Here is a 26,853-nt window from a genome sequence, read left to right on the forward strand (position 1 = left end):
TAGTAATTGTAGTAATGAAATAAGTCTGTAAAATATTTTCTTATTACAAGATCATAAAATTGAATTACTTAAGGAGTAATTCCTTAAAATGTAATAAAAAAGTATACTGGGATACATATTTTCATAGCCAATAATGCTTTTAAGGTCACACTGTGGGGCTGCACTACTATGAAATTCTAATAGCCACAATTTATGACTCAACATTATTCAAATTATTATAGGAATGTTTTTCATTAAATCTTAAACATGTACAGCTTTTTATATAAGCTTATCATATGAGACTTTTTAAAGACTGACCAAATATTTATACTGACGAGACATAAACACTACATCCTCCAGGTAAAAATGAGCTAGCTGCACTTTAAAATTTAAAACTTGAAACTTTAAAAAGTTTTTATATAAAATTTTCTGCAAACCCTGCTAAAACACTAAAGGTCATCTTTAAAAGTGCTATGGTAGTTGTTATAATTTAGTGTCTTGCTATATAGTTCCCCGGGGCTCACTGTGCCAGCCCCCACACTAACCCACTAGCCAGGCCCTTACAATGCCATTACAGTATATGGGCTAGTTACAATTAAGTAGTGAACCCACTCATTTTTACACTGTGTGCTCAGTATGTTCAAAACACCTTTATCTTGTACTAAATGAAAACTACCATGGATATAAAATGTTTTAATTAAATAAACAAAAATTAGTGATCAGTTTTTACAAGTCCAATAGAGATCATCTGTGACTATTGAACACGTAGACCAGGGGTCACCAACCTTTTTGAAACGAGCTACTTATTGGGTACCGATTAATGTGAAGAGCTACCAGTTTAATACGCACTTTTGAAATAACAAATGTTCTCAATTTACCGTTAATTATATTTTATTATTAATAATTATTTCAATTAATGATATTCATCTATGTGAAGACGCGGATCTGTACAGGGGCACCATGTTGGTGACCCCTGATGTAGACCAAGGTGTTTGTTCTGCACTATTTACAGTAGTACATGAGATCTAAAATAATAATGGGCATGAATCTTTCTGCACTTCATCATTATCCCTAAAACTTCATGTACATCAGTTTAAAGAAATACGTTCTTACTATCGTGGTTTAATATTTGTGATTTCTATGGTTTTTCTATTGGATGTTGTGCTACTTTAATACCACCTGTCAAATGAAAATTCCTTATGTAAGGAAAGATTATTTTAAATGTAGATAAAAAAAAAATTAAAAAAACCTCCAGACTTGTTTCTTAAAAATGTCTGTATTCCATCAATATGGATTTTTAAAATAACAAGGGTATTGTGCATATTTTTTTTAAACATTTAGTATTTGTATTTGGCATGCAGGATACAAAGGCACTCAAATTGTACAGATGGGCCACTATAACATAATAAAATAGATACAAAACAGGAATACAACAAAGAGCACAGTAAGCCTTCAAATTATTCTGCAACCCACACTGTAGCACATATTTTCAGACATAATTATTTACTTTCAGACACAATCATTTATTTTATTATTACTTTCTGTTGTAGGAGGAAGGAATGGAAAGAAGAATAGGGAAGAAGCATATTTTACAGCAGTATTTTCTAACACGGTTACCAACAGAAATGCATCATTATATAAACTGTTAGATGTCAAGCCTGGCCTGTTGCTTTGGTCTGCCGAGCTGTCTGGTCGGCCCAATGCGTCTTCCGGCATGCGTGCGCTGGTGCTGACGCAGACCCTGGCGGTAAATGAAGCTCTTCCCACACACGCCACACACATAGGGTCTCTCTCCAGTGTGAAGCCTGTGGTGAACCTTCAGTTCCTCAGCTCTAGAGTAGCCTTTCCCACAAACGCTGCAAGTAAAAGGTCTGTCTTTAATGTGGGTCTGGTAATGTGCTGTTAGGTAAGAATTTATCCGAAATGTCTTCCCACAGATGGTACACGCGAACGGCCTCTCGCCGGAGTGCTGCATCTCATGCAGTTTGAGAGATGAAGCTGTGTGGAATCCCCTGCCACACTGGGAGCAGAGGAACGGTCTCTCCCCTGTATGGATCCGTTGGTGGATTTGTATGTAGCTCTCATTAATGAACCTCTTGCCACAGTCTGGACACGAGTAAGGCTTCTCTTTGATGTGGGTTTTCATGTGTTCTTCCAGCTTTTCTTTGTCACTGAACTGAACGCCGCAGCGGCGGCAGAAAAGCAGCTGTGACGCCCTGTGTTTAGCTGTGTCTGATTCATCAGTTGTCTCTGTGTGTGCAGTAATGTGGTGCGCTTGTAGAGAAGACTGACTCTCACAATCCTTTCCACACTCCAGGCAGCGGAGGGATGACCTGATCCTGGACTCCCCCGGTAAAGACTTCAAGTATTCGCAGAGTTGTGATGCTATAGGATTCACTTCATCGTCAAAGTCCACAGCACCCTTACGCCCTTTACAGAAGTACAGGAGAGACAAACCATATTTAAGTACTTGTCTTCTTAATTAGTCTAAGCTCTCAAATAAATCAAACGAGGTATCATCATTTGTACAAAATTGTGACATTTACAATACTTACTTATAGTATTTTTACACGTATAAATTATTTATTTTATTCGAAAGCAGGGATACAGAGAAATTTCTTCCCACTGATGGAACATGTGACAATGGCAACCTTCAAACATAAAATGTCCTTTAACAATAACCTTCCTGCACCTACTTCTCCCAAACTAAATTTGGGCAGCATCTGCACATTTTATAAGCTATACCATCAAATACATCAGATAACAAAATATATTTTAAATACATTAGTTATACTTTATATAATTTCCTTCTCTGAACATTCAGTGTTTGGCAGCAATTTGCTTGTGAGCATGTCAAAGTATAACATTAGTTACTGTGAGGTCGGCATCCAAAGAGGAGACTAAGAGCTTCAGGTGACTCAATTTAGTTTACATTAGAAATCCTCAGCTTTGGTTGACATGACTCACCAGCCATTTTTTATAATTACCACATGTGCAGAGTTCAACAAGTGAAGGGTACTTTTTATGTAACGTTTTTGTGATTCCTGCTTAGTTGTATGTAACAGTAATTACTATCCTTAAGTATTAAACATGACCCAGACGTGGTTAAGCAGCAGAAAACTGATTAATAGATTAAAACAGCAAACAGCAACAACAACAAAAATCAAATTGACATTTATTTGGAGTCATCATATCAACTTCACATAACATCACAGCTGAAGCCAGATATCCAGAAAATTTCTGGCAAATCCCACTTAGAAATTACTGCTCAGCATGCTACATAACTTATTTGGTATGATATTGGTCAAAGAAATTTTGGAGGCCTTCTCACAGGAAATAAATCCAAGTTTTAAGAATAGCAGATCCACCTCTATTTAAACAACTGCATAAGAGTCATTATTAAATACTGTATTTGACTTACTTTTACATGGGTTTGAAATGAGTCAGTATTAAGAAAATAAACACTGTTATATTATTACATATGTTAAGTGAGTTTGATTATTTTAATTTACGTTCACTGAAAAATACAAAATAGTACATAAACGTGGTCAAATACAGTGTTGTCTTTTGAGCAGCCTATTGTTCATTCCTCTCTTTATATAATTTGTTTAGCGTAATCTGAAAGTGATATAAATACTACATTTTTAAAGTCTAATGGTTGAATGGGTCAGTGACCGCCTGCAAAAGTTCAAATGTTCACAGCTCTCACCTAAGTGGACTTTGTAGTGCGTTTTGAGATTTCCCTTCTGGTTAAAACCCCGACCGCAGATGGAGCAGCAGTAAGGTTTCTCTCCTGTGTGAATCAGCTCATGTCGCTCAAGTTTGTAGGCATGAGGAAATTCTTTGCCACACACCGAACAGTGGTACTCTATCTTCTCTTTGGGCTTCTTCAGGAGCTCAGGAGGTATTTCAATTGGTACATGAACCAACTTTCTGCCGGGACGCTTCTTACCTATGTGGGGGGAAAAGAATATAATGCGTGATGAACATAAACCAGGCAAAGAACTTTGTAGCTGCTGCACCTGTACGCAAGGATTTTCAGACTTGCAGATTGTTCTTTTTCATTACTACCATTTGTTTCAAAATAAACTTAGGATATTAAACTACAGAGACACAACTGCATCTATTGTCTTTGTTTACAATAGATGTTGTTTTGGCCTGAGCCTCCACATTTATCTATCTATAAATGTGCCAAAGCATGTCAAAAATACATGTCTTGCCTGTAGGTAGTACTCATCAGTATTTCTACATCTACAATGATGCTGTTTTTTTTTTTGTTTGTTTTGATTTTTATTTTTGCTGATAGGTAGCACAGGTTGGACTGGAATTTCAGGTTTGAAACTGTTACTACTTGGATGACCGTGCATGTCCTTGTTTTGTTTGTCTTTTTTGTTTCATTGCAATGATATAATATTGAAAAAGCCAAAATATATACTTACAGTGGGATTAATGATGGAAAATAACTTTCAGGTGTACATAAAAATCATCGTGGCTCAGTTCATTTCAACACTGCATTTCATTTTTCTAAAGCACCACACGTGGCTAATTAATCATATTTTTATCTCTTACCGACAGACACTAAAACCAACACTGAATTGTCTCTACTCACAGGAAAACTGAGGCAGAAATTCCCCATGAGTAAGATTAGTGTCTGCAAGGGGATTGTTGAAAATATGAGTAACTTAGAGTTGTTCTTTAAACTTGATTTTGTGGACTTTTTATTTGCTCTTACCTGCTGCAACACTTGTGTTTTCTTCTTCAGCAGATGGTTTAGTATCCTTCCTTCTTCTGTAGGGTCGCTTTGCTGTTAAAGAAAATATGCTTTATTTCAAAACATATAACTAATGTTAACATGATGTTAACCAGTACAGAAGTGGATTTGTTAGGAAATTTGCCGAAGTGTATTGGTTACAACATGGAAGGATAAAACATGGACTCGAACAGAAAACAATTGAAATTCACAGCACAACTAGGTAAAGGTTAAACGTGTCTTAACCATGAGCAGATCTGGAGAATTCTGAGTCCAAAACTACTTCCAAATCTTTTCTTGTCTTACCAGTAACACAGCGGACAGTTTTTGCATTGAGCTTCCCAGTTTCCACTACATTAGGTAAATATCTTTTTCTTCGGGTTCGCCTCGATACTGTAGAAGAGAAAAGTATCTATTTTAAAAACAATGAGATGCAAAATATAATTCCTAAATCTTTCACATACTTTCAATCGCCATGAAAATCAAAAGCAACACTCACTTCCGGGCTCTTCGTCTAAGTCTTCTTTAGACTGCAGTGGACTTTCTGTTATCTTTCTTCTGCCCCTTTTCTTTGCTATGTGATATGGACCAACAGCAGAAAATATCGCCACACATAAAAAATATATGTTACATTGAAGCTGATTGCTGTATATCACATTAAAATAAAACAATTAGCATGTCATATAACTGTTCTAAATACTCTTCTATTTAAAATAAATTCTGTCAGTGTTTATTATAATAAATCTGACTTAAACAAATCTTCTATTCCTTCCTTCACGTCACTCACCGGGACTTGCAGGAGTTTCTTTCTTTGCGTCCGGGACATTCGGTGACACCATTGTTACTTCAGCAACCTTATTCTTTCGTCTGTGTCTCCTCCCTGCTAACACCAAAAAGATCAGACCTGAGTCGCAACTATTGTTTATAGACTAATGGTTTAGATATTGCTTTGCTGTCCATATACCACGGTACAAGCGTGGAACAGCTGTCATCTTTGCTACTCTCTCTTTTTCCTCCCCTTCTTCCCTTTCTTCATCTTCCCCCACAGACACTTCCATGATGAGTGTTGGGCTACTGCTGTCTCTCTGGTTTTGGCCTTGCCGCTGAGACTCGGACATGACAGCACCCTGTGATCAAAATCATTGAAAACTATCAGAAATTTACTCCCAAGACCTTGGGTGATAGTACTTTAGCCTTCAAACTGTGCCAATGAATGCATTTTATGGCATTCTTTATAAGTTGTAATCCTAACTATTCTGCTGTGCTGCACTTGCAATCATTAACTATATTCCTGCTTATTAATTGACCCTGCAGTGAGGGTGAATGCTTTCCACCAGGAACCACGTTTTGGTTCATCACCGTTTTTTTGATGCTGAACAAAAAGAAAACTTTCTCTGCAATTTTAAATGCATGAGTTGGCCAAAACATTAAACCCAGTACTCTAGTACACTGCAGTACGGCCCCCCTGCCCACTTTGACCTCAATAATAAAATAAATGCTAAAAAGTGAGAAATTCTAAACTTGTGAAAGTAGAATTCATGGCAGTGCCACTGTTTTGGATTGTATTAAATTGCATGTGAACATATTTTTAAAAGTCATCACCATCTTTTCAAACAGAGAAAGCTGCATTATTAACTTTTTCAGAGCACATACCATTTTAACCACCATTCAGGATTTTGTGCATGTAGTTCTGCCAAACTGTACTTTACGCAACCAAGTCCTATCTGTGCCTTTGTATCAGAAAATTAATACAGTTATTTCTTTTGACAAATTACCTTGCAAGGCTGAATACTTTCTGTGCAATCAGAGCCTTGGTCAGGACTGTCTCCTGTAAAAATCAACATAGTCGACTCAGATTCAGAGATAGTTGTCATAACAACCGAGGTTCAATATGCTAGACAATATTTTAAAACTCCAGTTTATACATCCAGGCCTTGAATACATGGCTACAAGTAGAATACATTACAATCCATCTTATAACAAACTAAATATGTAACATTAAACTTGCTGTCAGTTATTCTCACCAATTGACATAATGAAAATGATAACGAAGACCCAAGAACAATGGCTCTGTACAACTGTTTTCTTAAATTTAAAAAGGTCTTTAGGATTTTTTGCTAACCTGATCACTATTCACTTATTAAACTGGTAGCTAAAAGTCTTTACCAAATAAAATAAACTGAAAGACTAAAAGAAGAGTGCTCGCTTGATTACAACAAATGCAAACAAACTTACTGGCATCCCACTCAACAACTTCTCCATCAGAGTTGATTAAACCCCCAATTTCTTCATCTTGTTCCTCCTCTTCGTCCCCTGCCTGCAGCCGGACAGTCAAATGTAGCGTTTGGTCATCTAAGTTGGCAGATGCCATCTTGAGTCCATGTGACATCAGGGGTTTTCGCTCAGGAGAATCCTAAATATACACAACAGAGTTTTCATTTTTTTTTTCTTATTAAACTAACTCTAAAACCAATTACACATTTTCATTTCTCTAATTTAGTCAGAATCCATCAACTATAAAATGTACTCAACTAACAATTTTGAAAGTTGTTAGCCTAATTTAACAATCCCACTTGGATACTTGGCTAAAATAGCTTTTTATTTTAATCACCTATCATTTGCCACAAAAGAGCCAATAGTTCAAATTTAAGAAAATAGTAATATTAATATGATAAACTTTATTTCTATAACTAAGTCTTTAAGGTTGGATTCACAAAAACCCTCTTTTCTGCACAAATTAAAAATGTTAGTAAATATAGCTTGTTAAAGCCTGATTAATGCCACCAGTTCATCAAGATGTGTGCATTTTTGAAAGGTCTTCAATAGGAAGAATGTTAAATTTGAAATTACGCTACTGATGTGAGTGATTTTTCCATGAGACCCATTATGAAAAAGCAATTACAATCAGTTATTTGTTGGTTGTAAAAGTTTAGTTCTTGAGGTAATTCGGATTTATAAAACAACAGTAACACTTTACTATACAGTTCAGTAAATTCCAACTTATTTCCAAACAATCTCAGAAAAAAGGTTCCTGGAATGGAAATTTCTGTAACTTGGTACTAATTATAAATAGAATGAAAAGTCAACTGTTACTTTAAAAAGATAAAGCAGCACAACCTTGACACTTTTATTCAGACAACAGCAGGTGAGCTACACATGTAACGTGAAATGAATCTCTACACAAACATACAACTCAGCATAAATAAATTTTCTAGTTAATAAACTAGCAATATCTATTCGCTAGGTTTTTAATGGGACCTTTCATTGGTAAACATTTAACTAAACTAACAAAAATAACAGTTTAAGAACATTGTCTTTGTTTTTTTGTAAGTCAGTACCAAACTACATGGTTCATTCCAGGAAACTTTCATTCGGTATTACCATTATGAGGTGGCATGAAAATTCTAAGAAATTAAATAACCTGTAAAATAAAATATCATAGAACCACTGCAAAATAAAATGACAAACATTAAAAATGAGTTTCTTTAACAAATCATATTAACAGCAACAATATTTGCATTAAGTTGATTCATAAATTACTACAGCATGTTTCTACATACTGTTTGGCAAGATGTTTTGGTCTTAAGTAGTTCTGCCTCTGTTTGCAAAGATGTGCTTTGTTTTACGTCGAAGTTCCGGTCTTCAGAGTAACACTCCCCCTCGACGGGTGTTCTCGGGTGTAATTGTATGTCCGTTTCGTGACCAGTAGTTGTCTCCGGTAGAGGGCAGGAGACAGGGTTCTCTCCAGTGTTATTACACTCTTGCAACTTTCCTGATGCCTTCTCACCTACACAGGATGTCCCATCCGAGTCCACGAAGATGTGTCCCTGTTGCCCCTCTCTTGCAGAGGAGCTCTGCCCATGGAGAGCAGGGCCACCAGGCTCCTCAGAGCATTTCTCCAATGAATTTAATCTCTGATGTCTTTTTACCTCGAATGAAACAGAGCTCTCTTTCCCAGATGCTTTGAGATGGGGATGACAAGTCTGTGCAGAAGCACCCTCTTTCTGTCCCTCTGAGCTAAAGTTCTCATCTGTGTTTAGCATTACAAGGCAAAACAAAATGTGAAAAATCACAATACGGTAACTGTGAGTATGTTGTTCAATTACGTTATCCTAATATTTAAAAATTTCCACTCACAATTTTCACTCACAGTCCAGCTTTCCTCTTCTTCTTTGATGATTACTCGAATCTCTGGGGTCTCGCAGTTATAATCGGGGCTTGCTGGTGTGCTTTTCGGATCATAATGTGGTGAATTCTGAGCATCATAGGTTTCATTTAAACTCAACGACAATGGATCCTGGAGTTCGGGCTCCTGTTAAGACATCAGAAAGCAGATACTGCATTCTGCATCCTGCAAGGGATACAACACTGCATAGCTGCACACATTAGAGCCTATATCTTTAATGTAGTGGAGAAAGATGTTCAGCTGCAAAAAAGGGAATAATTATTTGAAATGATTCAAGTTTAATCCAACATGAAGCATGCTCTATACTTTGTTAACATCTTCACCTGAGAAAAAGGTCTAGTTCTGCTAAATTCATAAAAGCAAAAAAACACATCAGCTTTAATCAAAAAGCTAATTTTAGCTACAGACCTTAAATTAAAACCCGTGTTGGCTAAAACAGTCAGTCAGGAAAGTAGTCCAATTAAAGGTGAAATCACAGTTTTGTCAAATCAGATTAGCTTTTATTCAAATAACCCCGTGTCACAAATCACGCCGCCGCCTCAGAAGGCTGTACAATCTCTACAGCATCAACTGTCAAAAAACAACTGTACTTTAAAGAAAAAAAAAAAACCTTTCCCCCAAAAAACATCAATAGTTATTAAACTCTGGGAGAAACTGTTTTGTAATGTTACAGCTGCTTGCTGCTCAAATGAAAAAAAAAAAAAGAACAAAAGAAACATACCGTACATATACCACTTTTTCAAGAAAAAAAAGAATGGTCAACACTATGCAATGCAGGCAGCCAACAGGTTGTGAGCATAAAAATAATAATCATGTGACCATAGCAGTATGTTATGGCTCTTCACTAGCCACTTTTGTTTCTATTTATTACAACAAAATATAAAAAGTAACCTGCAATAATCTGAAACAGATTAGCAATTACATACTATGAGTTTTGTCCACTTTCATTGTGTATCGTGTTATGTGTACTATTGTGAGAGGAGGCTGTAAACACAGACATATTCAAAATGAATTGCATAAATTCTACTTTCGAGTCGTAATTTACATTTACACTTAGTTATTTAGCAGACGCATTTATCCAAAGCGACTTATAAGTGAGGTACAAGTCAAGCAAAAATCTAAGTCAAATTAATAACTAATTAATTTCTTGTATTAGAAATAACTAATATAAAACAACTAACAAATAAGTAATAGATACAAACAGTGCAGGTAAGTATACAAACAATCACGCCAGCACGGTTTTTCTTGCTCTGTATTAAGGTAGACAGCTACAGTTACTTCATATACATGTATTACTACACACCTATTGTACATTTCATGTACATAGTGTAATTTAACACAATTTTTTAGTCATGCAGATCAAAACACAACAAAAATAAACACTGACAGTAAAGCCTAAAATTGAATGTAACATTATGAGCTGATTTGAATCCTAGTTATTGCACACAGGTACTGCAGTAATGACAATGTTTACTATGTTAACCTGCAGCACTTTACGCTCACAAAACAATCCAAGCTTTAGTTTACAGATGTAGAACAGTATTTTACTGTCTCCAGGAAATGAAACTAAATATTCAAGATGTTTGCAACTGGCATTTAAGACAATTTAAAGCCTTTTAGTCAACACTTAAAAGTGTTTAATCATGTTAAAAGGCCCTGCAGACACCCTGAAGCACTAAAGTACACTACTGCTGCAGGCACATCGTTTAGCGTATATTCAGATACATTAGAGTCGGACTCGGTTGATAATGTCATAATAATACATGTTTCTATATACTGTCTGTTATTTAAGTTTATATTGTTTACATTTTTCATTTCTACTTCCTAATTGTCCTCCAATGATCTCTGTCTTTAATATTTTATGTTTACACTCATCAAACGCAGTGAGATAAAACATAATTCCGAATTCTGTGAAAAGGAAACTGACCTTAACAACCTTAAACTGACTGGGAAACAAACAACTGCAATTTCGCCCCAACTTAGAACGATTGTAATCCTAAAATGCAGCAATGCTATGGTTTTTCAAACAGTTGCAGTTCATTATTACGTAAGCCAACGTTATCCTTGTCTCATTCCACTAACTATAACCGATGGTTTCTCAACAAACGTGACACTGGAGACACATGAGATGTCCTGCTGCTTCACCGAGGATCCGCGAAGAAATCCACTCATTAACGCCGCTGTCTGCAGCGCAGACGTTAGTTACCAGTTTTTAACCAAACGCCACGGGCTAATTAGCCACCTCTCGCTCTATTACTTTGGGGTTCTATTAAATGAGGAACCCGAAGGGGTTAATATTTAAACCAGTGTCACTCGAGTTGACCCACGCCTAACAAAGTGCCTATTTTACTAAATGCAAACCAGGTTACCGCAATGTCTCCAGCTTTGACAGTTAAGCTACATCCAGCAAACGACAGCCAGCTGAGCAATATTTAAAAAAAAAAAAGAAAGAAAAAAAAAAGAAAAAGAAAAAAAAACAGCCGTTACCTCAAACATGCTGCGATGTAGTCGCCCGTTTTGAAGGATGTCATAAGAAAAGCAAAGTGAACAGTAAATGAAGCTCAGCTGTAACGTTATTCGGGATGAGAGCAGCTGTCATGACCTAACCCACTGTCAGCGTTAGCTAAACTGTGTTGCGCCACCACTTCTTCTTTATCTTCGTCTTCTTCTTCTTCTTTATTTTTGTTCACAGCGGTTATCATCCGTGATGGCAGGTCACCAGCCTGAAGGCGAATACCGCCACCTATCGGACAGAACTGGCAAGAGTGTGTTAATGGCTAAAACGAAAAGATTCTTTACCACAGTGGCGAAATTCTGTATTATATGAAGTCTTCTCTATATACACAATAGGACAATTCAGGGTCACCAAATAAGCTAACGTGCATGTCTTTGGACTGTGGGAAGAAACCGTAGCACCCGGAGGAAACCCAGGCAAGCATGGAGAAGGACATTTTAAAGTCATTAAAAAAATAGAAACTTGTCAACTTGGTCATTTGCATGTTCAGTAAGGTATATTAAGAAAAAACTTGCATTGTTTATCCATATACTGTGTAATATCTGCTCCTGCGTCTGTATGAATATCATACACTATGTATATAAATACATACATTTCTACATACTTCATCAAGTACATATCCATTAACAAATGCTACAATGAGTCTCCAGCACCCTTACGGCCATAACAGTAGGATAGATAAAGGACAGGCAGATATATTTTACATAACTCGTACATTTTATACACAGTTCAAAAGGTTCTCTTGGTTTTTTTTTTGTTTGTTTGTTTTTGGTAATGTTGTTATGTTTCTATCTATTCTAAATGTCATATTTCCACTTTTTTATTTCTTGTTTATTAAATTAGGAGGATGCACATTGATCAACATATCAGCAGTGAGCATCAATGTAAGTTTGCCGTTATTAGCACAATAGCTAAATTTCATCCGTCATCCTAAGCACCATTAAAACACACATCACACCAACCTTTTACAGACATAGATGCAAACATGCAAACATATTACACTGAACCACGAAGACCAGCTACAATAAATAGTAAACCTAGAAAAGTCAATTTGTTAAAGAACCACCATGAAGAAGCAACACATGAGAAAGTAATTTACATGTTGGTACATGACTGACTTGTTTTCAATGTTAAAGGATTTTGGTTGAGGTTGAGTAGTTTCCACAATTCCTGATATGAGCTGGCAGTGTATTCCATGACTGGGTGCCTCTGACCGACCCCTCCATTTGTCTAAATTTAGTCCTGCACTATTTTATTATACAGTCTACAGAAGATAAGGCTCTTCTATCCATTCTTAGTTTTTTTAGTATAAACAGACCAAAAACGTCTGATAACTCTGATAAAGACTAAAATGTTTTACTTACAATAATGAAAATGTCAAGGCTTCCTGTATAAATGTTTCAGTTTTTTCTTGATAGAGACTTGATGGGTTTCAAAGTGCTCTCTGTTGTATGTGACCAAGTTTTATAAGTTATATAACAGTTGTATAAGTTATGTGAGTAAATATCATTGCATGAATATAAACTTTTGCTCACTCAGGAGTCAGACAAGGTCTGATATGATGAAAATTTGAGTTGAATTTGATGATATATGATGTTTTTTTTAAATATATTGCTTAAATGTTGGATTTGAGTCAAAGACCACACCCTCTTCCTTTCAGCTGTTCCCTTTCAGATTTCGCCACAGCGAATCATGTGCCTCCATCTAACTCTGTCCTCTGCATCCTCTTCTCTCACACCAACTAACTTCATGTCCTCTCTCACTACATCCATAAATCTCCTCTTTGCTCTTCCTCTAGACCTCCTGCCTGGCAGCTCCAACCTCAGCATCTTTCTACAGATATATTCACAGTTTCTCCTCTGAACATGTCCAAACCACCTCAATCTGGCCTCTCTGACTTTATCTCCAACACATTTAACATGGGCTGTCCCTCTGATGTCCTCATTCCTGATCCTGTCCATCCTCGTCACTCCCAAAGAGAACCTCAACATCTTCACCTCTGCTACCTCCAGCTCTGCCTCCTGTCTTTTCTTCAGTGCCACTGTCTCTAAGCCGAACAACATCTCTGGTCTCACCACCGTCTTGAACACCTTTCCTTTCATTCTCGCTGATACTCTTATCATACAACACACCTGACACTTTTCTCCACCCGTTCCAACCTGCCTGCACTCGCCTCTTCACCTCTTTTCCACACTCTCAGTTGCTCTGAACCGTTGACCCTAAGTACTTAAAGTCCTGCACCTTCTTCACCTCTGCTCCCTGTAACCTCACCGTTCCACCTGGGTCCCTCTCATTGACACACATGTATTCTGTCTTACTGCGGCTAAGCTTCATTCCTCTGTTTTCCAGAGCAGACCTCCACCGCTCTAGATTTTCCTCCACCTGCTCTCTGCTCTCACTACAAATCACAATGTCATCTGCAAACATCATAGTCCACGGAGATTCCTGTCTAACCTAATCTGTCAGCCAGTCCATCACCAGAGCAAACAAGAAGGGGTTCAGAGCTGATCCTTGATGCAGACCCACCTCCACCTTGAACCCCTCCATCACACCTACAGCACACCTCACCACGGTCTTACAGCTCTCATACATGTCCTGCACCACTCTAACATACTTCTCTGCCACTCCAGACATCCTCATACAATACCACAGCTCCTCTCTACGCACCGTCATACGCTTTCTCTAAATCTACAAAGACACAATGCTACTCCCTTCTCTGTACTTTTCCATCAGCATCCTCAAAGCAAATACTGCATCTGTTGTTCTCTTTCTAGGCATGAAAACATATTGCTGCTCACAAATATTCACCTCTGCCCTTAGCCGAGCTTCCACTACTTTTTCCCACAACTTCATTGTTTGGCCCATCAGCTTTATTCCTCTAGTTGCCACACCTCTGCACATCTACCCTGTTCTTAAAAACTGGCACCAGTACACTTCTCAGTACCAGTCCTCAGCATCCTCTCACTCTCCAAGATCTTGTTAAACAAACTAGTCAGAAACTCTACTGCCACCTCTCCTAGACACTTACGATAACTCACAAATGTTGTGATCTTAATGGCATGAATGTTTCAGTCTGTGCTAGGTTAAGCAGTGTACAGTTACATAGTACACAATATAATAAATGGAGGTGAGTTGTTATTTTACCACATACAAATCATAGATAAACCCTCAAATTTGACTATGTCTCTTTCATGCATGTCTCTTTTCGTGTCCACATTTGTAAACAGTTAATTTAACTCGGTTTAGGAACGGCATCTGTAAATCTATAACAATATTCCGAAACCTCTTTATTAGATGTCACTCTCTATCCCAGCTAGCAGCGCTGGCCATGAACAAACTGCCTCAGTCTGTCAATCTTTTTATTTAAGGAAGTCAAGATAAAAAGCTATTAGTCTATATAACAGACTGTGATAAAAATGTTCTTTTTTTAAAAAGAGTAAATTCTCATTTTCAATTAACAAACAACACATTTTTATTTCCATATTCAATGTGTATAGAGCAGAGCCACCCTCTGTCAAAACATCAATTTTTTTCTTGTTTCACAGCCTGAAATAAAAACCCCAAAACAGCCTAATTTACTCAGTGACGGTTATAACAAACAAGCAAAATGAAAAAATTTGAACCAGCTCCGGAAACTAATTAAAAAATCAGATTTAGCATTTGGCAAACACTTGCTGAGATTTAATTTGACCTTTTGTCTCTTCCACTGCTAAAGAACATGAGCAACAGGTGGCTTCTCCCATCAGTCTCTTCACAGAAATCATGTGTCTTGGAAGTTTGCCACTAGATGTCGCTCTACAACATGAAAAAAAACCACACAAGCCCAGTATTTGGGTGATAAATGAAAAATATAAAAGCTGAAATTCTGACGTTTCATCTCATGTTCATCTTTTGATCTTGAACCTAAATATCTTCTGGGTAGAGCTAAGACAAATGAACTGACCTGGTGGCAAAGGGGCAACTTTACAGATTGCAACTTGATTCCATTTGTTCAAATATAGTGAGCAGTCTAAACAAAATATATTAAATATTCCCCAGCCTTCCTCATAGAAAAAAAAGTTTTTCACATGATGCCATATGATTGTGTCAGCTGTAGTAGTTTTTCTGCTAGAAGCACGTGGACATTTTAATACAGGGAAGCTGGGAGTTTCACTTATGATTGCTACTAAAGATATTAAAACGAAAGTTTGAAAACTGCCACCACATCTTCTGTCTATTTTTGGAGGAACTTTACACGTATACGCTACATCTTTACAGTCATCGCATACATGTAATACACCCACGATGCAAGTTAAAACCAGTGAAGTACCGTTTCCAGTCACATTGTGAACACATGGATTTTATATGAGCTGCATTTGTTCAGGACGAAAACAGTGACAGAGCCTGAGCTGGACTTTGAACGGCTGCGGCTTTGAAAGGCCACATGGCTGAACCCAGTTGTGACTCGGGCATTACAACATCACGGAGGAGGACACAGGACGAAATCCCCGCCCTCTTGCACTCCAGCTGCGGACACATATAATCTGCGGACAGGTGAGCGTGTCAGTAACGCGGACCAACGGGCACACACGCGCGCATGCACGTGAGTTATTGCGCTTCCACAGCGCAGAGCAATGGCGACGCGAGTCACCAGCGCAGATAGTTCCCTGCTCCATGGACGGTGTATTTTGAGTTCAACTCACGGGAGGCAATCGTAAGTTTGTTAACCAGAGAGTAATGTCTTCCTCGCGCTCGTCACCTGTCAGAGGCTATCCGTGAGGCAAGGTAAAACCAACATTACTGAATAGCACGTAACAGTTAGCAAACAGTAGCTTTCATTGACTGGCTAATTAATATAAGTTCTAACTAACTAAGATAACGAGAGAAGCCTGGATATCCACCATCTCTACAGACGAGCAGTAAATATTGTTACCAACCTAGCTAGTTAGTAGCTAACAACCGTTTGGCTAGCGGTTTGTTAGCAGCTAGCATCGAAATCAGGACGTGACAAGTAAACATTACCTGCTATCGTAGTGTGAGTTACAACATGTCCGCGTCCAAACTACTTCTTAGCGCTTTCTTTCTGTTGCTGGTCGGCTTGCTGTGTACAGCAAGATACTAGTTGACGGCTGTCATCGCCTCTTGTCTACTGACGGACGGAACACAAAAAAACGTCAATGCAATGCTAAGATTATTAATCTTCTCCCCCCCCCCCAACATTAATTCAGTCATAAAGTTGTGTCCATATGAGATGCGGTCGAGGTGGTAAAAGTAAGACCTGTCCGATCCCAACTAGAGATAAAGGAATCAGAAGCATGAAATTGAAAGGAAATGCAAATTAAATTCAAATCCAAAATTGAAGTACTCTCTCTGTTGTCAAATGACCTTTGGCTTACATGTTATCATGCCACACACGACATCATTGATTTGCTAATACTGGTAACAGTTTACATAATACACTGTGAAGTTTATTAAAATTACAGAGTGACTGGTATATTTCCACCGCCATCCCTTCTACTTGCTGTGCCAACTAGTGTCTTTAGAGTCTTTCTGTTTTTGATTTAGGAAATTTCATCTACCTTTCCATGCAGATCACTACGTGTTCTGAGATATTTGATGTCTTAGCATGTATACAAAGCCTTATGTTTAAATCATGACCACAGAATAAGTCTAATCGGACACAAGATTTAAAGAACCACTGTTGTTGTTGCGTCTATAAATCATTAAGCATGAATAATTTATTAAGCATGATATGAATCCCTTTGCAGAACAAGGGGGGTGGTTGTTTCTTTTATTTTGACTAAATTTACCTAATTGAATTGGTAGCTCAGTTGGTAGGGAAGTCGTCCACGGACCACGGGGTCTGTGGCAAGGGCAGGGTCCTTGGGCAAGACACTGAACCCCAGGTTGCTCCCGGTGGGTCAGGTGAGCATCTTCCATGGCAGCCACCTCCACTGGTGTGTGTCAATGAAAAGCAACATTGCAAAGCGCTTTGGATAAAAGCCCTATATAAGTGGCCATTTACCATTTGCCAAGTAGAAGGGATGTTTATTGGCCTATTCCCATTTTCTTTGTGCTGGGTAAAATTACCAAACCACTTTTGAGCTAGTGGTTGGAAGAATCTTTACATGTGAATGTTATTATGTCTGAGTATCAGGCCTGAGAAGTTAGGAGAGTGCTTTTGCTTCAAGTTCTTGTTTAAAATCATTTTCTTATATGCGAAATACCAGCACACTATTTTTCTATATGTTGGACTATCCCATGTTTATCACAGTCCATTAAAATTCGTTACAAACTTGAAGCCTTAAACTTAAATTCTGCTCTGTAGAATTGGACAGACACAAATGGAAATTTCACATCTTCATCATTTATTTTTGTCATTAACTAGCAGTTTTAAAACTTTAAATGTGTTGGTGACTAGATGTAGACTTGTTCACTGGTATGTACAAGTCATATGTAAATGGTTATAAATGAGGATAAAACATTTTAAAAGATGTATCTGAAAAGCATTTAATGGCTGTATGCATATCTTGCAACACTGATGCAAGTTCTGTCTTTTTTTTTTTGTCCTCGTGTCAGACTTTAATATGCTGGACCAGATGGCGTGGGAGTTATCAGATGATTGTGATCTGGGAGCATTAATGGACAACCTCCCTCACTTGTCTCAGTCTCCTCAGTCGAAGCCCTCCACCACTGACAATATCTCTGAACACGAATTCTCTTGTCACTGTTGCTATGACATCTTAGTAAACCCCACCACTTTAACTTGCGGCCATAACTTCTGCCGCCACTGTCTGGCTCTGTGGTGGGAGTCCTCACATAAGAATGAATGTCCAGAGTGCCGGGAGAAGTGGGAAGGCTTTCCTAAAATCAACATACTGCTGAGGTATGCGTTTCACAGCCACACCATATCAGTGAAAGAATGTTTGATTTTCTGATCAGAGTATTCACGTGTCCATCCAACATACAGTGCAGAACAGAGACCTACTGACAAAAAATGTGACAGTTATCTTGCTGAAAAACAGAATATCCTATTTTTTAGTATTGCGATCAATGTGATCATATGCACAGTATGATTTAATATTTAATATAAACCTAGAGAAACCTTATCGTCCAGCTCCTTATTTACCTGTTTCTAATCTAATTCTGATATAGGACTTGTCTCCACTGGTGTCTTTGACTATAGCACAACTGTGCAAAGTGAATTACCCCACTTTTACGGAAACTTGTTTTGTCTTCTATGTGCAGAGAACAAATTTTACGCTCTTTCAAATGAACCCTGACAGAGAGGCGAATTTTCTTTTTTTATTTTATTTTTTTAATCCTCTAAACTTGCTCACTGGCTTCTTTGAGCAATGATAATGTTTGTCAGAAGTTAATTGCAGTGTTGTACTAAAACAGCTTTTCACATGCTTGTACTGTAGAGCTCTGTTACATCTGTAGCTGAAGCAAAAACTTAGTTTGGCGTCAGATTGATTTCCGTTTTGCTGTAAGAGGAAGCCGCCATTAAACACACACAGCCACAAACCAATCAGGAGGTCATGCAGTGTGGTCATAACCTGGTTTTGCCCTGATTACAAGAAGTATGTGTGTATAAGTCTAAACCATCTACGACAGCTGAGGGGTTGGAAATATCTTTATACACTGTTACTGACGTCAGTTTGTCATCACAGAGTCAGTGCACAGGGCACATAGTGATTTAGTGTTATGGTGGAAAACTTGGTTAAGGTATGTTTATGTGCCAATTTTGACATTTCCCAATTTCTTGAGTGTTATTAAACGGCTTCAAACTAAGCACAAATATAACTCCTCTGGCTTAGAGGAATAGTTTTTTTTTCACTTATTAGAAATCAGTGTGCTATTTATTAGGGATGTACATGAATAGTATTCAAATAATTTAATGTAGTTGAAAAGTTAGAGGTGCCAGGGGGGATATGTGTCAGCAGCAGACTTGTCAAAGCTTAGCGTAGCATAATTTTACCCATTTGGACAATAAAATGAAGTGCTCATTATGTCAGGATTATTTAAACAATTGACTTTAAATCCCTTGATTACGCAACCTCAAAATAATTCTAATGACCATTACTACTATTTATGCATCTGGCTGATTCCTGCTTTCCATGGTGTCGACGAATGTTTCCACCTGGAAACATTTTTACCCTGTAAAAAAAAGATTTAATCCAAATGTCTATAGATTGTTTAAAAAAAAAAAACAATTTAAAAAATCCCGTTTCACGTCATATCGTGCTCTGACACAAGTTTGCACTAGTGAACTATGTTAACAAAGTATGATAATCTACACATCTATATAATATATAATCTGTATCTTTTGTTGTGGTTGTCTTGCACTTTTTCACCCTTGATTACTAATTTCATGTGTTGACGTAATCACTTTAATAGGGATGCAACTGACAAGCTGTTCAGTGGGGTCGTTCAGCGGAGAAGAGCAGAAGTCCAGGCTGACCCTAAGATCTCCCGAAGTTTATTGGCCTTCCAGAGGTAGTACAGCATGGTACATGTTTAAAGAGCTTTTGTGTAAAGCTTAGGGATTTTGTGACAGCTTAGTATTTATTGGAAGACTTGGCACTGCACTTCTATAAAATTCATAACAAAACATAAAATCAATGCATAGTGTCTTTCTTAGGTTGTTATATTAGGTATAATTTTTAAACTTAGATTAGGTGTTTCCTCCGAAGCATCTCTTGCATATGCAGATGTGCAGAGATTTGCACTGACCTCTATAAAATTGTGACAAATCAAAATTGATGAATCAGAACAGTGTATACTTTCCAAATTTGTCAAAACTTGACACCTACAGTAGCCATAATGGAACTGTGACCATTTGGTGTGATATGCTTGTTGCAACTAAAACTTTAAGGCACTAGCCTCATGCAGTGGGTACAGACGTCTGGTAAATTCAGATCTTTTTAAATAAATAAATAAATTTATTTATTTATACCTCTACATCTCCAGATTGTTTGTATTTAAGTCAATGCTGACTCATGTAACAATACTTGAGAAATATTAATCAGATATTGTACGGCCATGTCATAAACAACAAAAAGCTTTAAACGACTTTTAATTGCGTAGGCGTAAAGTCAATAGAGCTACACTACTATGTTGATGTTATCTTTCTGAACTTGCTTGGTGTCTTATCTGTGTGTACATTTGTCCTGAAAAGCAAAGACAAAATACACAACAAATATACAAAATGTCTAATAAATTATCTACATGTTTTTAGATATGGTGACAACATGGGTAGAACCAGGACAAATCATCACAAAGGAGCAGGTTTCTTCTTCTCTGGAGTCTTAACTGCACTCACATGTGTGGCTGTAAGTATACAAAGGCCCTTTAGTAAAATATCTTGTGCTGTAAATTACCTTCTCAAATTACTGCTATTGTGTCCAGCTAACTTTGTGATTGATCCATCAGGTGTCATCGTTGGCATTTCAGTAATGCTAAAGCAACTAAATTAACACTTTTGACAAACCCATGCTACAGTAACTTGAACAAAATCACTAACACAAGTTCACAAATTTTGCTATGGTTTTATTGCTAAAAGTGTAATTGTAGGTCCCCATTCTTATTGGAAAATAGAATAAGGGTTTTAGACAAAGTTTGCTTTAGAAACATGGTTTTCTGTAACACTCACTGTAGGCTGTGGCTAAAAGTGGATTATTATCAGCAGTGTTAAATAATAATAGCTTAGTGAGTAGTAAAGGATTGGTTTAATCAGTTGGCATTACTAGATTTAAAGATGAGACTCAGTGTGGTACCTTACAGTCTAGACTATGAGCTCATACTGATGCAGTTTGTAATATGCAAAATAGAACCAAAAAGTTATTCTTCCTTACAATAACACTAGAATATTACATATTGCACAGGTTACCAGAGTAGTGGATTCAGGTATCAGTTGTTAGTATCATGTAGACAGACCATAGACTGCACTCATATTCTGTCTATGTGGCACTTGGGAGCATTGGGTGCAACGTCAGTGTTTGTCTTGCCACGTCTCAATTAATTTGCGTTTGTGTGCCGCGGAGAGCATGTAAACAGATTACAGCGTGGTCTTGTTTTTGACCCCAGTTCATGGATGGATTTCGTTACTGAAACAGGCCATTATACAAAACTGAAAAGCAAGGTTTGTTTTGGATGCATTTTAATCTGTTTCCTTTGCTCCCATGAAATGTACTGAATATAACGCATGCCAACTGAAATGGGTATAGTTAGTCAAGTGGTCATTGAGCTTGAATTAAATCATGTATATTTTATTAAACTGACCTAATCTCTTGTTTGTTTTCCAAACTTTGCCCTCTTTTCCAAAGTGATATTTAGATAAAGATATTTAGGATCTTTTTTGAGCTACTCTTGTAGTTGACTAAATCTGCATTTTGCAGCTTAAACAATGCAGTCATCTTTACACCGTTACCTCAAACACTTTCTTTTGAAGGACAGACATTTAAAGATATTTAAAGATTTAAAGTTGCTTCTTTTGGTTGTAGTTTGGGTAGTACATGCTCATTAATGCAATTAAACTTCCCTTTGACTTCCCTACATTAAAACAGCTCTCTACTTCCAGCTGAAAAATGCCTCCCGATGACATAACCTGGAGAAACCTTTAGTTAAGACGATGCCATCTTGTTGCTCACACTACGGAGTTTGTAATCATGGTCAACCTGCTTGTCCAGAGCTCCCCCGAGATGACATCATCTGAACACCTAAAGACGTAAAAACTCCCAGTGATGTCATCTGGAGGAATTTTTCAGCTAAAAGAGGAGAAATATTTAATATAGCAAGTCCAGAAGGAAGTTTAAAAGCGTTATTACACATTTACACCTTAAACTAAAGCCATAGAAAGCAAGTTCAAAATTGGTGAAGTCGCCCTTAGAGTAACTATTGCTTTTTATTTCCACTGCCAAGCCATTGCAGCAATAAACACACTCCTGAATTTGTAACTTTTCTACTTATAAATATTCCTAAAACTGTGTTTTAGTTTTTATGACACAGTGCTTTTATAATCCCAATACTTAATCTGATGGTAATGAGAAAACATGCAGAGTCACATATGCAGTTGCAACACTGCCTCACAGACCAAGCAATTAGTCAAATAAATAGTTTAGCAAATCACATGGGGATTGTGGGCTTGTCCCAAAACTGAAAGCAGTAAATGCCCATAACACGATATGGTACATCCTGACATATATTACATTGTTATAGCACAAATGAGTAATCTGTAATAGTGATAATCTTTTATAAAACTGTTGTGATTCAGATCAAACTTGTGTGTATCAAAACTTCAGCAATACTGTTAGAAGTGAACTGCAGTTTTAAGTTGACACATAGGGACCTCTACTGGTGATGAACTATTTCTGTAAGACACAGAAACTGGATATACAATATGTTATTCACGAATTCTGTTTGGCCATTTGCAACCAAACTGGCCTATGAGTAATTCCAACCTTCATGCAAAGCTAATTTATACCGTTTTAATGGCTTTGTGAACCAAATCTTCTCTTTACAGCTTTAAAAAAAAAAAAAAATAATATATATATATATATATATATATATATATATATATTAAAAAAAAAATGTAGAGTGGTGTGATCAAACAGAACTAGGGTTCATTGCATATTGTTTGGTCTGCATTTCCAGGTGATGGTACTGGTATATCACTGGAGCAGTGGTGTAGTGGAGCGTCATGACTCGTTAATCAATAAACCCGTGTCTCACTGGACACCGGAGGAAGTCGTGTCCTGGTTGGAACATCTAGGGCCCTGGGCCCAGCTGTACAGAGAATCCTTCCAACAGGAGAATGTCAATGGAAGGTAGGTTAATTACATAGAATATTTCAGTGTCACTTTTGTTATTTTAATTTACGTATTATTAAAAAGTAAAACCTCAGGCCGAGTTATGTTTATTGACGTTAGTAGTTAGATGACCGTTCTCGCACTTAGGATATTGTTCATGTGATGAAGTGTTGATTTCTTTGCTTTAGGCTACTTTTGATGCTGGGTGATGAAGAGTTGTTAAAACCCCCTTACAGCATAGAGAATCAGGCCCACAGACGTGCTGTTCTGGCTGAACTGGACAGAGTTAAAGCCCTGGGGGTCAAACCTCCTCAGAACCTCTGGGAATATAAAGTAAATACTTCACAAGTAATTTACAAACTAATTATATAAGCCGTTATATAGTGTAGTTCACTTCGCACACAGATATACGGTACCTCTCTGATTCTTTAGATGGGTTTGTGTAATGCATTCTGTTAACTTCAACAGCATGTACCAGATACTATTATTCTGTTATTTAAGAATGTGACCATTGCTTGTATTTTTGTACTACAGTCTCTGTATTTAAACAAATTTAGACTAAAATTAATTGTTCATTTAGTGTCTCTTTCACATTTCCTACAATCAAATGACCTCTGCTCTTTCACTTTCTGTCAGGCGGCTAATGCAGGAAAGTCTCTGTTCTTGCTCTATGCACTGAAGCGGTCCCCTCGTCTGACGCTCTTCTACTTGTATTTATTCGACTACTCAGAAACCTTTCTGCCCTTCCTGCACACCTGCTGCCCAGGCATCATGCACATTGACCAATCAGTAGAGAGCAGCTTCCTTAAAACACAGGTGACACAAAAAAACATTCAGCAGACATAACATCACTAAATCCAGTATAAGTCAAAAAGAAGAAGAAGAGGGGCACACAAGGCTATGGTTATGAAAATAGATAAATTAGGATGGTGCTGTGAGCATTCTCGTGGCTGCAATAGGTCAGCTTTTCATTTAAAGTATACCAAAATGGTACCGGAACCATAATCACTGTGGTAACTTTATTATTGAATATAGATGGCCATGTAAATACTGAAAGAGATTCATTACTTTTACTTGGTTCAGCCTAATTTATGATTTTAGGACAGTGGAGTTTTTTTGTGTTTGATATTGAATATGCTAAAAGTGATTAACATATTCAGAGTTAAATTGCAACAAGTGTTGTCTTTTAATATCAAATAGTTAATCTGGACATCAATAAAATATACGTATACCCTGTATTGTTTTATGGTTTAAGGCAGCTTTCAATCATTATCTTTTGTTTTGTTTCATTTGTTAGTTGGAACCCAGTTGGCGACAGTGGGTTGAGTTTCTTGTGAAGTACATTGCATTTCCATACCAGCTGATCGCAGAGTTTGCTTGGGACTGGTTGGCCGTCCACTACTGGACATCTCGCTTCATTATCGTCAATGCCATGCTACTGTCAGTGCTGGAAGGCTGTGCCCTTTGGAGACTCTGGACAAGAGCTGGAATTAGGTACTGGGTGCTGCTGCCCTTTTTTCTTTTTTGTGATGTAAACACATTTTTGTTTTATTAAATAACCTAGTAGATATTCTGTACAACATTTTGGTAGGAAACGACAATACATAAATATATACTCTTTATATAGTTCACTACATGTACACTACAATTTATACATCATTTAAATACCTTGAGTACACCACCCACCTACTCATGTTGTTTTACTTATGACAACACCTCAACTCTGCACAAACAATATAGTTTATACAGACCAGTAAATGACAAGGCGGCAAAAAATACAGTACATTAAGATAATGGGCAATATTCTTAATCACAATGTTGCCTGTTTTTATACACACACCCAGTGATTATCTACACACTACACATTGTTCAGTGCTGTTGCATTTTTATCGCCTAGACACACCTGAAACTGGATTAAAGGTGTGACGGTCTCGACACAATAATACACTAACTTGTATCTTCCGTGTCCTTTAGGACTCTGCCACGCAAGATGTGGAACCACTTGTGGAAGATGTTATCTCAGGGGTTTGCCTTTGCCCTTTTGTGGCCTTTTGTCCCCCAGTTTGTGTGCAACTGCTTGTTTTACTGGGCTCTCTACTTCAGTCCCATCATAAATATAGACCTAGTGGTGCAGCAGCTAATGCACCCGGAAACACAAGCGCTGTAGTAAACTGCATGTGTCCAGCATACCTTTTCCAGCAAATGAAAGTATATAGCCAGAAGTCTGGTTGCTGAAGAGGACAAGTGTTTGTTTTCAGCAGTAAACTCACAAGACTGGCTTTGTACTCTTTTGAAAAGGAAGTTTTCTCGCTTCCCATCTTGTCTCTCTGCTGGATTGTTGCCAGTTAGAGTAAGGGAGCCACTGAGCTGTTGTAGAAGTAAAATCAAGATGAGAAACGGCTTACTTTAGTTATTTCTCTTTGTGTGCCCAGTGCATTCACAAACCACATTGCCTAAAGGGTCAGTTATCAACTAGAGGTAAATTATGCAAATAATGACGTGTATTCAAAGCTGGTGACAGTAAACATTGGCCTGATTAAGAGTTTCCTGACAGCTTTGTAGCACTGAGATTTCTGTAGTCCAGTGAAAGGCGAGTTTATTTTATTTTTTAAATACGCATACAGACTTTGCTACTGAAGCTGGAACAAAAAAAAAGTGTGGAAACATTTATTTTCATATCATACGTCTTATTGCATGTAATCCACACTCATCTCAATAAATTACTGTTGCTTTAGAAGTACCAGTTTCATTAATGCAATATCATAGATGTAAAAGTTCATTCTGCACAGATTTTAATGCATTTTTGGGGTCTTCGGTGCAGCAATGGCTGTGATTGCAAAGTCAGTGTTAAAGAGCTGTTGGAAAAGTTCAGTCTACACAGTTTGGTGATATGTTAATGAAATGTGTCAGCTGTTGAGGTTTGTAGTTCTGCAGTCTGATAGAAACCTCAGACTTTACCATTCGTTCAAAGGCAAACAGAAACAGCTTTGTTGAAGTAATGCACAACGCTTACATTTCTCTTACAGGAATTCCAGATGTTCATTTCAAAATATGTGCCACATTAGTTCTGAAATACAATTTGTGTTCTTACATTTGTTTCAGAGATGTGTTAATACGGATGTTTTGTAATTTCTATGAGTTTAGGAGAAACTGTTCATTGCAGATTTTATTTGCCTTCACTGCTGGCAAAGATTGTGTTGCACATTTGTTTTATTCCAAAACATTTTGTTGATAGTACAAATTAAAATGTAATGGCTGGTTACAGCTTATTAAACTGTTTTAAAACCATTGTTTATTTGCACTTAAAAGTTCTACACTGTGATTTTGCTCTTCATGTTCTCTAATGACAAGGAAAAATAAAGATTTTTAAGTAATGTAATCCTGTCGTGTGGATTCATTTTTGCATGAAACTGATTTGAATGTTATTAAGTCTTATTTCTAAAGGGCATTAGACACCTCAGCCTTGTTAAATATCTTGTTGGAACCACTGAAACGGTAACGTGTGTCTTCACAAATAAAGGTCAATGTTTTGACCCAAAAATGAATGGCTTTGAAACATTTGCACACAGAGAAACTAAAACGAAACCAATAAATTTACACCACACTGGTGCTAGGAAACTGTTATCCTCAACTG

The 26,853-nt window shown here is 37.3% G+C and overlaps 2 protein-coding genes across 6 annotated transcripts; one reads left to right on the forward strand and one right to left on the reverse strand.

The window, feature by feature from the left end:
* Positions 1–1,236: 1,236 nt before the first annotated feature.
* Positions 1,237–16,551, reverse strand: LOC137123738 (zinc finger protein 37-like). 3 transcript variants are annotated; one of them, XM_067497918.1, is made up of 13 exons: positions 16,432–16,551; positions 11,403–11,671; positions 8,867–9,041; positions 8,290–8,759; positions 6,965–7,142; positions 6,505–6,557; positions 5,694–5,856; positions 5,517–5,612; positions 5,229–5,303; positions 5,036–5,122; positions 4,712–4,783; positions 3,689–3,931; positions 1,237–2,409 (listed from the first exon to the last, which is right to left on the reverse strand). In XM_067497918.1, the coding sequence occupies exons 2-13, from the start codon at positions 11,409–11,411 to the stop codon at positions 1,625–1,627; spliced, it is 2,406 nt and encodes an 801-aa protein (XP_067354019.1). In that variant the 5' UTR covers positions 11,412–11,671; positions 16,432–16,551; the 3' UTR covers positions 1,237–1,624. The 3 variants fall into 3 exon arrangements, with proteins under 3 accessions (XP_067354019.1, XP_067354020.1, XP_067354018.1); XM_067497919.1 differs by lacking the exon at positions 16,432–16,551 and having other exon boundaries at positions 5,517–5,609; positions 11,403–15,628; XM_067497917.1 differs by lacking the exon at positions 16,432–16,551 and having other exon boundaries at positions 11,403–15,628.
* Positions 15,759–26,598, forward strand: LOC137123746 (bifunctional apoptosis regulator-like). Of its 3 annotated transcripts, none has more exons than XM_067497932.1 (9): positions 15,759–15,963; positions 17,989–18,295; positions 19,810–19,908; positions 20,651–20,744; positions 23,065–23,237; positions 23,408–23,552; positions 23,856–24,035; positions 24,517–24,713; positions 25,194–26,598. In XM_067497932.1, the coding sequence occupies exons 2-9, from the start codon at positions 17,997–17,999 to the stop codon at positions 25,384–25,386; spliced, it is 1,380 nt and encodes a 459-aa protein (XP_067354033.1). In that variant the 5' UTR covers positions 15,759–15,963; positions 17,989–17,996; the 3' UTR covers positions 25,387–26,598. The 3 variants fall into 3 exon arrangements, with proteins under 3 accessions (XP_067354033.1, XP_067354031.1, XP_067354032.1); XM_067497930.1 differs by lacking the exon at positions 15,759–15,963 and adding an exon at positions 15,970–16,194; XM_067497931.1 differs by lacking the exon at positions 15,759–15,963 and adding an exon at positions 15,970–16,123.
* Positions 26,599–26,853: the final 255 nt, after the last annotated feature.

Source organism: Channa argus, chromosome 3, assembly GCF_033026475.1.
Source record: "Channa argus isolate prfri chromosome 3, Channa argus male v1.0, whole genome shotgun sequence".
Classification (NCBI taxonomy): domain Eukaryota; kingdom Metazoa; phylum Chordata; class Actinopteri; order Anabantiformes; family Channidae; genus Channa; species Channa argus.

What these genes read in the sequence shown, in the direction of transcription:
- LOC137123738 (XM_067497918.1), bottom strand. An exon ending in CTGGACTGTGAGTGAAAATT is followed by an intron (nt 8,760 to 8,866) that starts GTGAGTGGAAAT and finishes TGCTAAACACAG; the next exon opens with ATGAGAACTTTAGCTCAGAG. An exon ending in CTTAGACGAAGAGCCCGGAA is followed by an intron (nt 5,123 to 5,228) that starts GTGAGTGTTGCT and finishes TCTCTTCTACAG; the next exon opens with TATCGAGGCGAACCCGAAGA.
- LOC137123746 (XM_067497932.1), top strand. Translation starts at nt 17,997, where the DNA reads ATGCTGGACCAGATGGCGTGGGAGTTATCAGATGATTGTGATCTGGGA. An exon ending in AGTTTATTGGCCTTCCAGAG is followed by an intron (nt 19,909 to 20,650) that starts GTAGTACAGCAT and finishes ACATGTTTTTAG; the next exon opens with ATATGGTGACAACATGGGTA. An exon ending in AGAACCTCTGGGAATATAAA is followed by an intron (nt 23,553 to 23,855) that starts GTAAATACTTCA and finishes ACTTTCTGTCAG; the next exon opens with GCGGCTAATGCAGGAAAGTC.